Raw genomic sequence first — 17,707 nt, forward strand, 5'->3', positions numbered from 1 at the left:
CATGCGCCACTCCCACGTTTGATATGCAAATTTTCCAAGGTGCCCGCACCCTTGCGTTATCAGGGGTCGTCTCACAGGTGAAACGGAACTCTGATAAAACAGGCAGAAGGGAAGCAACTCAAACAAATCAACCACAGTTTTGCTGGAATATATTCTATCCGAACTTTTAGATTTTGTAGCCTATTCTATTACACTGATTAACACAATATATATCAGATTAGATTCTTTAATTTACCATAATATTGATCACAATCACATGATTTATAATAATTGATATCAATTTGAATTCTAAAACTAAACAAATACTGATTAAATATCGCATACAAGCTGATATAACGCCATTCCGGCGGCAGAGGCGAAAGACTTTGTACTGTTTACGACAAAAATGATGCAGAAGATGAAATGCAATTTGTATTACTATGTCCTGCTTATTCTGAATTACGTAAACAGTTTATAAAAGCCTATTATCACAAACATCATAGTGTATATAAATTAATTTTGTATGTTATTCTCATCTAAAATGTAAAGAGCTTAACTTTGCTGGTGAAATACTTTATCCAGGTAACAGAAAAAAGGAAAATTCTCATTAGTTGTATTGAAAGAATTCCATTAACCTAACCACCATCGGATCACAACTGCTCATGTTGATAAGTTACTCAAAAATCCATTTTTAAACGTTTTACAAAGTATCTCCATCGCAGTTTGTGACATCTTTAAACCCGTTTAGTACCATATTTGACCTAATTAAGTCCTTAAAAGGTAAGAAAAGTGAGCGGCGTAAATTAAGATAATTCAGCATTGCATAAATCAAATGGCAAAGGTAACGAAATAAAGAAACTTAATAGTATTCATGTATTTTCAGTTTGCAATTTAAAAACATGTAAGTAATCATATGCCTCCAAGATGGGGAGGGAGTGCATATAGTGACGATGGTACTTATTGGGTTAAATATGGTACATGTGTGATGTAAACAGATATATGGTACATGTGTGATGTAAACAGATATGTCAAATATGGTACATGTGTGATGTAAACAGATATGTCAAATATGGTACATGTGTGATGTAAACAGATATGTCAAATATGGTACATGTGTGATGTAAACAGATATGTCAAATATGGTACATGTGTGATGTAAACAGATATGTCAAATATGGTACATGTGTGATGTAAACAGATATGTCAAATATGGTACATGTGTGATGTAAACAGATATGTCAAATATGGTACATGTGTGATGTAAACAGATATGTGTCAAATATGGTACATGTGTGATGTAAAACAGATATGTCAAATATGGTACATGTGTGATGTAAACAGATATGTCAAATATGGTACATGTGTGATGTAAACAGATATGTCAAATATGGTACATGTGTGATGTAAACAGATATGTCAAATATGGACATGTGTGATGTAAACAGATATGTCAAATATGGTACATGTGTGATGTAAACAGATATGTCAAATATGGTACATGTGTGATGTAAACAGATATGTCAAATATGGTAATGTGTGATGTAAACAGATATGTCAAATATGGTACATGTGTGATGTAAAACAGATATGTCAAATATGGTACTGTGTGATGTAAACAGATATGTCAAATATGGTACATGTGTGATGTAAACAGATATGTCAAATATGGTACGATGTGTGATGTAAACAGATGTCAAATATGGTACATGTGTGATGTAAACAGATATGTCAAATATGGTACATGTGTGATGTAAACAGATATGTCAAATATGGTACATGTGTGATGTAAACAGATATGTCAAATATGGTACATGTGTGATGTAAACAGATATGTCAAATATGGTACATGTGTGATGTAAACAGATATGTCAAATATGGTACATGTGTGATGTAAACAGATATGTCAAATATGGTACATGTGTGATGTAAACAGATATGTCAAATATGGTACATGTGTGATGTAAACAGATATGTCAAATATGGTACATGTGTGATGTAAACAGATATGTCAAATATGGTACATGTGTGATGTAAACAGATATGTCAAATATGGTACATGTGTGATGTAAACAGATATGTCAAATATGGTACATGTGTGATGTAAACAGATATGTCAAATATGGTACATGTGTGATGTAAACAGATATGTCAAATATGGTACATGTGTGATGTAAACAGATATGTCAAATATGGTACATGTGTGATGTAAACAGATATGTCAAATAAGTCTATAAACATAGTTGCCTCACAAATTGTGTTTACTAGAATGTATTCATGTGTCAGATTTGTTGGACTTTCTTTCCGAATTTTTTTTTTAGTTTCTTAAAAACAAAAATAGCAGAAGAAAATATATAAACGATGGCCTAAGATGAGGTCACAACTACAATAAATGTGAAACTCTTAGTGTAATCTAGGTTTACAGTAAAGATTAATTTCGCTGTCTGGCGCAGTGATAGTCAACTAACGTGCGGTAATTAGGACGACGACGGGAAACAGAAGACGCTTTATAAAAAATAGCATTTCTTAATTAAACTCTTCAGAAGGTGATGAGAAGTGTATTATTAACGGTAAGTTGATAACTTTTACGACTCTACAAAATTCTAAATATTATTTTACATTCCATTTTGAAAATTTCATAGTCGTTTCGAAACGGTAGTAGGACTTTAAAGTATCTTGTCAAGAACAAAGCTAATATAATGATTTCACGTTTTTAATCTGTCCAGTTCAGTTTCTTTATTACTTAGTAGCTTAAGTTTACAACTTTTCATTAAATTAAGAGAGCCATAAATATGTAGTAGCAATTAGTAGATTACATCACATGTGCTTGGAGTTCTGTCTATAAATATGAATAATAATAATCATAATATTAAAAAAATAAATCATATATACTATATATATATATTTTATATAGTATATATGATATTTTTATATCATTATTATTATTATTTATTCTTAGTCAGAACTTCAAGCACATGTTACTTTCAATATCTAATACGTATGATTTTGTTAAAGGGAAGTAACTCTGATAGGACGACAACGAATCTCCAAATGTTTATCGACCAACTGGCCTATATGTGTGTACTATGGTGGCTGATATGTGCCATTTCGTTATTTCGTTATTTCGCCTTACAAAGGCGATAATCATCGTCTTTTCGCCCCGCTAATCATCGTTTTTTTCGCAGCGCCAGAACGAAATAACGAAATTATTTCAGTCGCTAATTAGCGACCGAAATCCGATAATCTTCGTCTTTTCGCCTTCGCCACGCGCGCGAAAAGACGATAATCATCGTTATTTCGCCTTCGCCCCGCGCGCGAAAAGACGATAATCTTCGTCTTTTCGCCTTCGCCCCTCAGCAAACTTTATCAACTGCTAATTCCGCTAACTTGTTGCGTACTAGTTGATATTAAATTATTATTCTACAGATTATACGTTACTTATTAATTACTAACTCAGAAATCAACAATAACATACGTACCTGCACGTTCGTCACAGCACTTTTGCCATTCGCCACTGCACTATTATCTGCGCATGTAAATGCGGAAGCGAAATAACGATGATTATCATCTTTTCGCGCGCGGGGCGAAGGCGAAAAGACGAAGATTATCGTCTTTTCGCGCGCGGGGCGAAGGCGAAATAACGATGATTATCGTCTTTTCACGCGCGGGGCGAAGGCGAAAAGTCGAAGATTATCGGATTGAAAAACGATAAACAGCGGGGCGAAATATTTCGCGTCGCTAATTAGCGACTGAAATAATATCGTTATTTCGTTCTGGCGCTGCGAAAAGACGATGATTAGCAGGGCGAAAAGACGATGATTATCGCCTTTGTAAGGCGAAATAACGAAATAACGAAATGGCACATATCAGCCACCATATTGTACAGTAATTACCTCAGAATAGACAATTCACATAAATCAAAATCCTTGACAAGATAAACGGAGACTTATTGATCTGTTTTAACACGCATGTGATCCATACATACCCGTGTGGTGTGGATGATCATCTTTGAAAAGATCAATTAATGGGAGGAAAATAATTTAAAAGTTTATTTTTAATATAAAAAAAAACTCCTACAATATCGCAGTCATGAATAATATCATTGAAGTTCTAGTTAAAAAGTAACACGGTATAGCTTATTGATCGCATTAATTGGAATCATAATTGAGGTAGTTGAAGTATGATAATTTTAAAATTACACTGAGACTTGATGACATTGATCTGCGAATGCCGACAGCGGCATTTCAAAGGTTGGTTGATAGATCCATAAACATGCAATGTACACATATAGAACTCTCTCATATATGTTCCTGGTGGAGCTAAAATACGATTCAAATGCATTTGACAAAATGGAGTGAAACTACATGCTATTGATAAGTGTGTTGCTCTTTTACAAGTAAACATCGTTTGAACTATACAACTGATAGCATCATTTATATCATTAATTTATTATTTTTTTCTGGAAGACATTAACAAAACAAAAGCAAAACAAAAAACGAAAATAATACAAATTTACATTCTGTAGCATTTACCTTTAAACAGTGATGATGAAATGTAGTCTAGATTTGTATATTTTTCTTTATAAGTAACATTTTAGATTAATAGGGGTGGCGTATATTCAGACAATTTTACCTAAGCATATGAGGTTAATATAAATCACCTTGTTCAAGCGTGCTTAGAGAGAAACTCTGTTTCCTTGTCTTGATTTTTTTCAGTGCCCATTGGCTAATATGGGCGTGTTACTTTTATCTAGTAATAAAGCAATCTTAACTAAATCGTAACAGAAAACTCAGTATCCAGTGAAGTAAAATGTATAACATTCATATAGAATAATATACGTGATGTGATCTGGAATACTTAGAACCATACGAATGACGTCGATATGTTTTAAAAAAAAAACGCTATATGGATACTGGCTGAGTCACGTAATGGACTGGGGATAAGAATCTGGTACTTTCGAATGAAGTCATTGTCTAACGCCAACGGTATTGTGGTTTGTCTGATTATATGTTGCATTATACATAATTATTGATTACTTTATGCACGTGCTTTGTACTGACAAAGTCCGTGGTCCAGAGCTGATGGAGATAAATTAACATATAGGGATCACCCGTGAAAAGGCGGAGTATTAAACTATAGAGGCTTTACAATATAGAATGGATAATATCGGTTCCCTCCATCAGATATAGAAAATGGCAATGGCTTTTAAGCGGTCTCTATCTGTAGCGAGAATTATGTTCTCTTCATGTCATAGTCAGTCCGTATAACACTTCGTTTGTGGCAAAAAGTGTGGCCCTGAAATAATGGATTTGTTTAAGAAATCTAATGTCCATCGAATAGCTATTGGTGTATTATGACATGTGCCAGGACACCAACAACTATGGACGTAAGAGGAAGGGTGTAGGGAGACACTATAACAGACATGGTCATGTAAGGACCGAAGTGAAGAAGACGCCAACATCATATCAAAGGACCTTTTGAGAACAGACATGAAGAATGCACTAGCCGGCAATGTTTAAGAACGGATGTAAAGGAAACCCTTAAGTGGGAAATAAAATGGGTGGTGAATACAAAAGTATTTGTCTATCTTCTAATTAAAAAGTCAATTTATCATACATTGTATTAAGTTTGATTATTGTCTTTAATTTATCAGATTTTGTCTCGGGAGTTGAATAATCAGGGGCGTAGGAAGCGGGGGTGGGGGGGGGGGGGGATCAGGGAGGGCAACTGCCCCCGCCCGTTCCCCAGGACGGGGGGAGCAAACATGTCTTTTTGCCCCCCCCCCCCCATTCTCGCCGACTGAAATGTTCTAAAAATGCATATTTGAAATAAAAAACGGTCCTCCTGCACATTTTTCGTACTTCATTCTAACAAAATTTCCGCTGCGCGGCGCATTTCCTAAAACGTTAAAGCACATTATATTCAAACCTTTAATAGTAGAAATTCAATACACATGAACTACGCTAAAATGTTAAGGGACCCTACGTACTACATTTGTATTTCAAAAAATGTCTCTTAAAAAATTACTTTGTTTATATGTCTAAGCAAGACAATTAATTCATTATTATTTTGAGTTACAAAACAATGTGCCCATGGTGTGAAGCCGGTATGTTAAAAAACTCATTTTAGCCATTCTGAAACGTAATATTTTTCCCCGGGGGGGGTGACCCCCGAACCCCTCAAACACCAAAATCTCGCGCTTTCGGGCGCTCGCAAAATCATCAAAATACATTGTAAAACTCATCTCAGCCATTCTAAATCGTAATATTTTTCCCGGGGTCGACCCCCAGACCCCCAAATCTCGCGCCTTCGGCGCTCACACACTAAGTTGGCCAATTTGCGTATTCGTCAATTTCCTTTTAGCGACCCCACTGTCTATAAATGTGTACAAGGATTATATTTAATGATATATGAAAAAAGTATATAAAGTATATATATGGTTGTGTATTGAATTGATTTCCTCCTGTACGTGCGGCGGGGGGGGGGGGGGGGGTGGGTTTACAAAATATTGAGGACCTTTGCCCCCCCCCCCCCCCCCCACGCCACTGATAATGCCAATGCAAACCATTGATAAATGATTAATGATTAATCCTTACTGAGAATGTTTATGATAAAGGGTTTTTTCTCCACCATGTTCAACAGTTTTATCCTGAACACACGACGCTGCCCTGGATAAAGTACTGTTATCATTCAATTTTCCCTCGACCTCGTGCCACAGGCTAATACATTGTATGTGATATAAACACTATCCAATTAACGGTGTCTGTGTTTATGTATTATCTCAGATGAGACAAAAATGTACCTATAAGCAGAATGTATGTATGTTTCTGCTATAAGGCAACCGCCATAAATAATGACCTTGACCTTGTAATATACACAAGGAGAAGCCTGTAACAACAACGTCGATAAACACACTATCGACAAAGGACTAATATAGAATGTAATGAGAAATAAACATATGTGGATGTTTTTAATCAACAAAAATAACAACAATGCATAACGTTTTATGATATAACACATATAGCGGATTTGGCATTTTGTGGCGGGGCGCGTGACTGGTTACATGTAAATGTCCCGTTCTCTGCACTAGCTATCATTGGAAGAACATGTGTATGACCATATTTGGTAGCAGCTTGATAGAACGTTATAGGCGTATATGGGTCAAAGAAGCCATCTCTATTGAGCATGTCCCTTGCGTGGATATTAATATGATGGTGTAATAGAAAGAACCGCATCCGGTCTTCATCTCCGGCAATGGTGGCGTGAGCGAACTCAATCGTTGTTTCGTTGTCCATTAACATCTTAATGATTTTATCACATGCCTTTGATTTTTTGGCGTGTTCAATTAAAGACACACCGTTTCTGTATATGTTAATTCTGCACCAACATTTCACCAAAATATTTACTTTGAAAGCTTTGTCATTATCTACGGCGTCCCAGAATCCAGGCGACAACTTCCGGTACCAACTTCCAAGTTCGTATGTGCATGGACCGAGGAGTTTTGAAAACAATTCATGTTCTTTTTCAGGGTCAGTTTTAGCCCCACATTTTAAAAGTGCCATCATGAGGTCCAAAAGAGCCCCTTTGATAGCCAATTGTAAAGAATTAAATCCGTTCAGATCGATGGCGTCTATATCCGCTCCAGCATTGGAAAGTTGATATACCATAGGTACAAAATACACTTCCGTTATTGGTAGAGCCACTTTTGTTAACAGGTGCAAATATGTATACTTTGTCCGTTTACAAACGGCGTTGACGTCATCCCCGTTTTTGATATGAGAAAGAAGTTTCCTGCAGTCTTTAGCAGCAATAGCTTGGAACATGTTGCTCTGAACAAACTGGTTGTCGAAATCCTTAGCGAAGGAATCCTCCATGGTGGATAATTTGACCAACTGAACATTGGTGAATGATACAACACCATCAGACTAGCTTCTGGCGTCAGAAGATGATCATGGCACTGTTACAGTAGTATATATATTGTTACTGTTGTAGTGTTTTGGCGGCATGAACCAGCATCGGTAGTCTCCTTGTGTAATTAACTGTTCACAAACAATGGCGTCTTGGGAAATATACACCTGGTGTTTTCTCATGAAAAACAACCATAAAGTGTACAAGCAGCTTATATATCCTTACTCCATTGATTCGAACACACTTAATGTTACTAGACACACAACTTTCCAATTACGACAGATTTATAGCCAGGTTAAATGTCTACCAACTTACAGCATATGCCATTGTATCGATTTCAACATTCCTTTACTTCGCCAGAATTCCTTGAGAAGGAGGACTATGAGTCAAACAGGTCCTGTATAAACTCAAGGCCAAGTTCATCGATAGTCTGAAACATCTCTACATTCCACAACTCCACTTGAACCAAAACATAAACTTATTTGGCGGATTTCTTTCAAAATACCTTGAGTTCATTAGCATTTCATGAAACAGGTTCCCCTGTGTGAGTCGGGACTTTCGGTACGGTACCTAGAAAGCCTTGGATCGCTGTTTCGAAGCCTTCGAAGCCGAGTACCCATACACTGTGTAGTATTGCCTTCTCATACATTATTGAGTCCGTGTACAAGCACACTATAGAACGTTATAGAAAGTTTTTACCTATATCGATCCACAAACACCCCGGGTCGCCTGAGTATTCGTCGAGGAGTTGATATCTCGACAGGGTACTTGTATCTTCCGTCTTGATCTACTTAGAATATAATACAAACCAGGTACTTCATAGGCAGGTAGCTAACACGGAAGGCATTGGTAAAGAACGTTCGGATGGTATCATTAGTTTTCAGAGAAAGGGTATCACGGGTACAACATACTTCTTCCAAACGGTATCCTGGGTGTTATCTTCAGTGACAAAAACTTTCGGAAATACACACTTTTATTGGCACTGAACATTATCACATTCCTGTCGTGTCAAGATTTACCATTGTATAGCTCCATGGTGCCTAGACAAATACATGTGTATACGTGTGTACTTAAAACCTCACCGTTTGGGGCGCTGTATACAAACAGGGTGACGTATTCACTTTAAAACACGCATGTGTGTAACGTATATATACCTATGAATTATATACTCGGGATTACAAAAGAAGCGTGAAGTTCTCGGATAAAACTACCATCGTGTTCAGACACGTGCGCAAATGGGCTATTAGATATATTTAACAGTCGGCTTTATTGAACCAATTCGTCACGCTTCTTTGCCCAATATGGCGAAAACTAAATGATCCACAGGACCAGCTTGAATCGGGTATAATATTTTATTGATGAAGCCACCACGTGTGTTTTAATAGACTATCGATATTCTATAAACTGTAAGTTTACAAACATCCCACTGCGCAAGAGGTCATACTACCAACATGCTGCAAAACTGTTCGATAAATCATATAGTGTTTCAGTTGATTCAAACTCGATCAGCCGAGCGGACAAACTTTGAGCACCAGACCATACCGGAACTACGAATTCAGCAATGGAGACAGACCGGAAAATCGTATGCCTTTGGTAGAGAATCGTTACAGGAAACGTCAGTTACTTCATAACACCTCGCTATAAAGGTTCTTTTGAATTACGAATTGTGCAACAGAGACCAAAACGTTGTACGTTCTAAAGCTCGATTAAGGACGGTCTTCAGTTTGAAAAGGGGTTAACAACTGATATATAATTCAAAGTTTTATGGCTTTAAACATATGGAGGTCAGCTTTTATGAGAGAAAACTGTAAAACCTCTATCTTTTTCATACCGGTGTCCGAACCAGAAGGTGTTACGATAAACAATTTTCTTTTGCGGCTACTAAATTTCGCGGTTTCATTTAAATATGAAGTTCACGGAGAGAAACTTTCGTCGATAAGTTGACTGAATTACAGAAATACATTTCAATAAAACTGATGTAGTTACTAATTCGCGGATAGAAAATTTCGCGAAGTTTGTTTGATCGCGAAATTCGCGGAAGTAGAATGTTGGTTTAACAGTATCTGCTATTTTGTCTTTTAGATGACCGATGGCATGATGAACATCAAGTTTCTTGTTGCTGCGATCGGTATCTAAATTTTCCGCACCATTTACTTTAGTGATATTTGCATAGAAATAAAGTTTTTCGTTTTCATTTTTACAAGAAATATTACCTCTAATTTGTCGAGTTGTACAATCTAAATACTACTAGTATGCCAATCATTACGGTGCCCTAATTGGTATTTACAAGACTGCTGATTTCCGGATAATGTCATATACATTGTTGAAATGTTGGATGTACATTTGATGTTTCTAATAAAGCCACGTAAATCAAAATCGGCTAGTACTTGCGTATAGTGAACAAGCCTAGCAAGTGTAAATATAGTAATATAAAACAAAATTGTCGATGGTAGACAGATTTTTATTTCTCTTGTTTCAAAACAAAGCCATTACTTCTACCCATAAGGTGTTGCCTGTTTCTTCCATTGATATCGACAAGCTACCACTGCCTTCATAGTTTCTGTAAATTTGTATACACTGTATGGTATTCTGTTGGTCCTGGAACAGATGTACCAGATATCAGCATTTCTGCCATGTCTGGGACTTCCTTCCATGATCATAACATCCCCTCGTTGTGTAATGTGGGTGAATGTTGAGGATGGATGCCACCATAGAATGATAGTTTTAAGGAGCTATGAACAACCTCCTAGCTCAGAGCATGTGGCACTGTGAAACTGTAAATAAAGCTACAGATTAAAGTCGACAGAGCCACTTAGCAGTCAGCAACTTGAGGATATGTCATCGCCAAAATTAACAAAGACACAGAGGAAAAACTCCTGGTTTAAATACCAATATTTACTAGCCCTTTTACTATACCGTTCGTGTTCTCCAATGATCTTGGCAAATCTACGGCAGTTTAGAGAGATTGCATTACCTAGCCGATTTCCTCTATCTTCACTGATATGTCATAGTTATGGAAAATCTTCCCTTACCATTCTTAAAGTATATTTCGACGATGCTTCGTTTCTTATCATATTACATCTATTTAACAAATGTATATGACTGCTTTACATTTTATTTGTTTTACGAAAGCTGCCTGTTTCACTTGTCAAACCAAATCTTTACAGAATATCTTGCAGGGGACAAAAAAGTAACGGGATTGCTCTCTAAGCAGTTAAATCTCCTTCCTTTGGTATTAGTATGATATTCTCTTCAGATCATATCCTAGGTAAAAAGTCATCTCCTCTGATAATCCGAGAAATGGCTGTAATACCTTTCCACGGGCATAAGCTGCATTGTCATTCTTGTGGTTATCAATAAAATCATTGATTTCAATGAAATTCACCTTTTCAAAATGGTCACTAAATTGGTCATTTAAAATTCGTGTATAAGTTTTTTGACATATTTTCTTTATGGCAATTTGTTTCAAATTGTGACAATAATTTATTTTTACATCACAAAAGCTGTTTGATTAATATTGAAACGAGACTTCAACGAGACTGAAACCTCACTAGAGCAGATCCTTAAGGACAAACAATGGACATGAATTATGTACCAGAGAACATAAAGAGGCATACGAATGTAGAGGAAAACCTATAAATCGGAAATCATCCTCTGCACTTGGTTTATCTCTTGTTGTTCTCTGTTTCTTCTTTCTGCGGTGTCATGACCTTGCTGGTGTTCATACTTAGACCTTCCAATACAGCCTTTTGTGAAATAGAACACCTCTCCCATCCGTTGTTCTCAAGATTCTCTCTCCTGTCTCTCTTTTTAATAATCTTTTGACTTTTTCTTCAGTGCTGGTCTTTGTCCTATTTGTTGCCTTTAGCGCGTCCTCGATATTCCAGGAGTATTTGGGGATGCCGTTAGTGTACAGTGTTCCAGGAGTATTGGGGATGCCGTTAGTGTACAGTGTTCCAGGAGTATTGGGGATGCCGTTAGTGTACAGTGTTCCAGGAGTATTGGGGATGCCGTTAGTGTACAGTGTTCCAGGAGTATTGGGGATGCCGTTAGTGTACAGTGTTCCAGGAGTATTGGGGATGCCGTTAGTGTACAGTATTCCAGGAGTATTGGGGATGCCGTTAGTGTACAGTGTTCCAGGAGTATTGGGGATGCCGTTAGTGTAGTGTTACATGCCGTTAGTGTACAGTGTTCCAGGAGTATTGGGGATGCCGTTAGTGTACAGTGTTCCAGGAGTATTGGGGATGCCGTTAGTGTACAGTATTCCAGGAGTAATGGGGATGCCGTTAGTGTACAGTGTTCCAGGAGTATTGGGGATGCCGTTAGTGTACAGTGTTCCAGGAGTATGGGGATGCCGCGTTAGTGTACAGTGTTCCAGGAGTATTGGGGATGCCGTTAGTGTACAGTATTCCAGGAGTATTGGGGATGCCGTTAGTGTACAGTGTTCCAGGAGTATTGGGGATGCCGTTAGTGTACAGTGTTCCAGGAGTATTGGGGATGCCGTTAGTGTACAGTGTTCCTTTCAGGATGTACAGTTTCCAGGAGTATTGGGGATGCCGTTAGTGTACAGTGTTCCAGGAGTATTGGGGATGCCGTTAGTGTACAGTGTTCCAGGAGTATTGGGGATGCCGTTAGTGTACAGTGTTCCAGGAGTATTGGGGATGCCGTTAGTGTACAGTGTTCCAGGAGTATTGGGGATGCCGTTAGTGTACAGTGTTCCAGGAGTATTGGGGATGCCGTTAGTGTACAGTGTTCCAGGAGTATTGGGGGATGCCGTTAGTGTACAGTGTTTCTGCAGTATTGGGGATGCCGTTAGTGTACAGTGTTCCAGGAGTATTGGGGATGCCGTTAGTGTACAGTGTTCCAGGAGTATTGGGGATGCCGTTAGTGTACAGTGTTCCTGCAGTATTGGGGATGCCGTTAGTGTACAGTGTTCCAGGAGTATTGGGGATGCCGTTAGTGTACAGTGTTCCTGCAGTATTGGGGATGCCGTTAGTGTACAGTGTTCCTGCAGTATTGGGGATGCCGTTAGTGTAGTGTTCCTGCAGTATTGGGGATGCCGTTAGTGTACAGTCCTGCAGTATTGGGATGCCGTTAGTGTACAGTGTTCCTGCAGTATTGGGATGCCGTTAGTGTAGTGTTCCTGCAGTATTGGGGATGCCGTTATGTACAGTATTCCAGGAGTATTGGGGATGCCGTTAGTGTACAGTATTCCAGGAGTATTGGGGATGCCGTTAGTGTACAGTGTTCCAGTAGTATTGGGGATGCCGTTATTGTACAGTATTCCAGGAGTATTGGGGATGCCGTTATTATACAGTATTCCAGGAGTATTGGGGATGCCGTTAGTGTACAGTATTTTGAAGCCATGTTTCACTGATTTGGATTCTGTCTGGTACACTTGAAGAAATACAATTTCATATATCTCCTGTTGTCTGTTGTCCCTTTTGTTATCCTCTCTATATTTGTCTGTCTCTTATATCTAAAAATATATCCAATTATTTCTTTGGAAAACTTCCTATTTTATTTCAATTTTTCTCTGATGATGCTTGGTACTCATGTTTTACTCATGATTCGGAATCTGTTCTTCAGTTCCTGTTTGAAATCTTGTTTCTTTCTAATTAATATTAATCACTTTATATGTCAAACTTCTTCACTGTGTGTGTTGTGGCTTAACTGTGTGTTGTTGCTTCACTGTGTGTGTTGTTGCTCCCCTGTGTGTTGTTGCTGCACTTTGTGTGTTGTTGCTTCACTTTGTGTGTTGTTGCTTCACTTGTTGTGTGTGTTGTTGCTTCCCTCTGTGTGTGTCATGTTTGTTGCTTCCCTCTGTGTGTTGTTGCTTCACTGTGTGTTGTTGCTTCACTGTGTGTGTTGTTGCTTCCCTCTGTGTGTTGTTGCTTCCTCTGTGTGTTGTTGCTCCCCTCTGTGTGTTGTTGCTTCCCTCTGTGTGTTGTTGCTTCACTTGTGTGTTGTTGCTTCCCTCTGTGTGTTGTTGCTGCCTTGTGTGTTGTTGCTTCACTTTGTGTGTTGTTGCTTCACTTTGTGTGTTGTTGCTTCCTCTGTGTGTTGTTGCTTCCTTTGTGTGTTGTTGCTTCCCTCTGTGTGTTGTTGCTTCCCTCTGTGTGTTGTTGCTTCACTGTGTGTGTTGTTGCTTCACTGTGTGTGTTGTTGCTTCCCTGTGTGTGTTGTTGCTTCACTTGTGTGTTGTTGCTTCACTTGTGTGTTGTTGCTTCACTTGTGTGTTGTTGCTTCCCTTGTGTGTTGTTCTTCCTGTGTGTGTTGTTGCTTCCTCTGTGTGTGTTGTTGCTTCACTGTGTGTGTTGTTGCTTCCCTTGTGTGTTGTTTCCTGTGTGTGTGTTGTTGCTTCACTGTGTGTGTTGTTGCTTCACTGTGTGTGTTGTTGCTTCACTGTGTGTGTTGTTGCTTCCCTCTGTGTGTTGTTGCTTCACTTTGTGTGTTGTTGCTTCCCTGTGTGTTGTTGCTTCCCTCTGTGTGTTGTTGCTTCCCTCTGTGTGTTGTTGCTTCACTGTGTGTGTTGTTGCTTCACTGTGTGTGTTGTTGCTTCACTGTGTGTGTTGTTACTTCCCTTGTGTGTTGTTGCTTCCTTGTGTGTTGTTGCTTCACTGTGTGTGTTGTTGCTTCACTGTGTGTGTTGTTGCTTCCCTGTGTGTGTTGTTACTTCACTGTGTGTGTTGTTACTTCACTGTGTGTGTTGTTACTTCACTGTGTGTGTTGTTACTTCACTGTGTGTGTTGTTACTTCACTTGTGTGTTGTTGCTTCACTGTGTGTGTTGTTGCTTCACTCTCTGTGTGTTGTTGCTTCACTGTGTGTGTGTTGTTACTTCACTGTGTGTGTTCTTGTTGTGTTTCTTCACGTGTGTGTTGTTGCTTCACTTGTGTGTTGTTACTTCACTGTGTGTGTTGTTACTTCACTTGTGTGTTGTTGCTTCCTGTGTGTGTTGTTGCTTCACTTGTGTGTTTGTTGCTTCACTCTGTGTGTTGTTGCTTCACTTGTGTGTTGTTGCTTCCTGTGTGTGTTGTTGCTTCACTGTGTGTTGTTACTTCACTCTGTGTGTTGTTGCTTCACTGTGTGTGTTGTTGCTTCACTGTGTGTGTTGTTACTTCACTGTGTGTGTTGTTACTTCACTGTGTGTGTTGTTACTTCACTGTGTGTGTTGTTACTTCACTGTGTGTGTTGTTACTTCACTGTGTGTGTTGTTACTTCACTGTGTGTGTTGTTACTTCACTGTGTGTGTTGTTACTTCACTGTGTGTGTTGTTACTTCACTGTGTGTGTTGTTACTTCACTGTGTGTGTTGTTGCTTCCTTGTGTGTTGTTGCTTCACTTGTGTGTTGTTACTTCACTGTGTGTGTTGTTGCTTCACTTGTGTGTGTGTGTGTTGTTACTTCACTGTGTGTGTGTGTTGTTACTTCACTGTGTGTGTTGTTGCTTCACTGTGTGTGTTGTTCTTCCTGTGTGTGTTGTTACTTCACTGTGTGTGTTGTTACTTCACTGTGTGTGTTGTTACTTCACGTGTGTGTGTTGTTACTTCACTTGTGTGTTGTTACTTCACTGTGTGTGTTGTTACTTCACTGTGTGTGTTGTTACTTCACTGTGTGTGTTGTTACTTCACTGTGTGTGTTGTTACTTCACTGTGTGTGTTGTTACTTCACTGTGTGTGTTGTTACTTCACTGTGTGTGTTGTTACTTCACTGTGTGTGTTGTTACTTCACTGTGTGTGTTGTTACTTCACTGTGTGTGTTGTTACTTCACTGTGTGTGTTGTTACATCACTGTGTGTGTTGTTACTTCACTGTGTGTGTTGTTACTTCACTGTGTGTGTTGTTACTTCACTGTGTGTGTTGTTACTTCACTGTGTGTGTGTTGTTACTTCACTGTGTGTGTTGTTACTTCACTGTGTGTGTTGTTACTTCACTGTGTGTGTTGTTACTTCACTGTGTGTGTTGTCACTGTGTGTGTTGTTACTTCACTGTGTGTGTTGTTACGTGTGTGTTGTTACTTCACTGTGTGTGTTGTTACTTCACTGTGTGTGTTTGTTACTTCACTGTGTGTGTTGTTACTTCACTGTGTGTGTGTTGTTACTTCACTGTGTGTGTTGTTACTTCACTGTGTGTGTTGTTACCATGTGTGTTGTTACTTCACTGTGTGTGTTGTTACTTCACTGTGTGTGTTGTCTTATGTTGTTTACTTCACTGTGTGTGTTGTTACTTCACTGTGTGTGTTGTTACTTCACTGTGTGTGTTGTTACTTCACTGTGTGTGTTGTTACTTCACTGTGTGTGTTGTTACTTCACGTGTGTGTGTTGTTACTTCACTGTGTGTGTTGTTACTTCACTGTGTGTGTTGTTACTTCACTGTGTGTGTTGTTACTTCACTGTGTGTGTTGTTACTTCACGGGTGTGTTGTGTTGTTGGTTGTTACTTCACTGTGTGTGTTGTTACTTCACTGTGTGTGTTGTTACTTCACTGTGTGTGTTGTTACTTCACTGTGTGTGTTGTTACTTCACTGTGTGTGTTGTTACTTCACTGTGTGTGTTGTTACTTCACTGTGTGTGTTGTTACTTCACTGTGTGTGTTGTTACTTCACTGTGTGTGTTGTTACTTCCTGTGGTGTTCTCACTGTGTGTGTTGTTACTTCACTGTGTGTGTTGTTACTTCACTGTGTGTGTTGTTACTTCACTGTGTGTGTTGTTACTTCACTGTGTGTTGTTGTGTTACTTCACTGTGTGTGTTGTTACTTCACTGTGTGTGTTGTACTTCACTGTGTGTGTTGTTACTTCACTGTGTGTGTTGTTACTTCACTGTGTGTGTTGTTACTTCACTGTGTGTGTTGTTACTTCACTGTGTGTGTTGTTACATCACTGTGTGTGTTGTTACATCACTGTGTGTGTTGTTACTTCACTGTGTGTGTTGTTACTTCACTGTGTGTGTTGTTACTTCACTGTGTGTGTTGTTACTTCACTGTGTGTGTTGTTACTTCACTGTGTGTGTTGTTACTTCACTGTGTGTGTTGTTACTTCACTGTGTGTGTTGTTACTTCACTGTGTGTGTTGTTACTTCACTGTGTGTGTTGTTACTTCACTGTGTGTGTTGTTACTTCACTGTGTGTTGTTACTTCACTGTGTGTGTTGTTACTTCACTGTGTGTGTTGTTACTTCACTGTGTGTGTTGTCTCACTTACTCACTGTGTGTGTTGTTACTTCACTGTGTGTGTTGTTACTTCACTGTGTGTGTTGTTACTTCACTGTGTGTGTTGTTACTTCACTGTGTGTTGTTACTCACTGTGTGTTGTTACTTCACTGTGTGTGTTGTTACTTCACTGTGTGTGTTGTTACTTCACTGTGTGTGTTGTTACTTCACTGTGTGTGTTGTTACTTCACTGTGTGTGTTGTTACTTCACTGTGTGTGTTGTTACTTCACTGTGTGTGTTGTTACTTCACTGTGTGTGTTGTTACTTCACTGTGTGTGTTGTTACTTCACTGTGTGTGTTGTTACATCACTGTGTGTGTTGTTACTTCACTGTGTGTGTTGTTACTTCACTGTGTGTGTTGTTACTTCACTGTGTGTGTTGTTACTTCACTGTGTGTGTTGTTACTTCACTGTGTGTGTTGTTACTTCACTGTGTGTGTTGTTACTTCACTGGTGTGTTGTTACTTCACTGTGTGTGTTGTTACTTCACTGTGTGTGTTGTTACTTCACTGTGTGTGTTGTTACTTCACTGTGTGTGTGTTGTTACTTCACTGTGTGTGTTGTTACTTCACTGTGTGTGTTGTTACTTCACTGTGTGTGTTGTTACTTCACTGTGTGT

At 38.7% G+C, this 17,707-nt stretch overlaps 1 protein-coding gene across 1 annotated transcript; it reads right to left on the reverse strand.

The window, feature by feature from the left end:
• Window positions 1–6,931: 6,931 nt before the first annotated feature.
• LOC138336589 (uncharacterized) lies at window positions 6,932–9,047 on the reverse strand. The gene has a single exon (XM_069286107.1). It carries the CDS (start codon window positions 7,848–7,850, stop codon window positions 6,981–6,983), a length of 870 nt encoding a protein of 289 aa, XP_069142208.1. The 5' UTR covers window positions 7,851–9,047; the 3' UTR covers window positions 6,932–6,980.
• Between the last annotated feature and the right edge of the window lie 8,660 nt (window positions 9,048–17,707).

The sequence above is a fragment of the Argopecten irradians genome, chromosome 1 (genome assembly GCF_041381155.1).
Source record: "Argopecten irradians isolate NY chromosome 1, Ai_NY, whole genome shotgun sequence".
NCBI classification, from domain to species: Eukaryota; Metazoa; Mollusca; class Bivalvia; order Pectinida; family Pectinidae; genus Argopecten; species Argopecten irradians.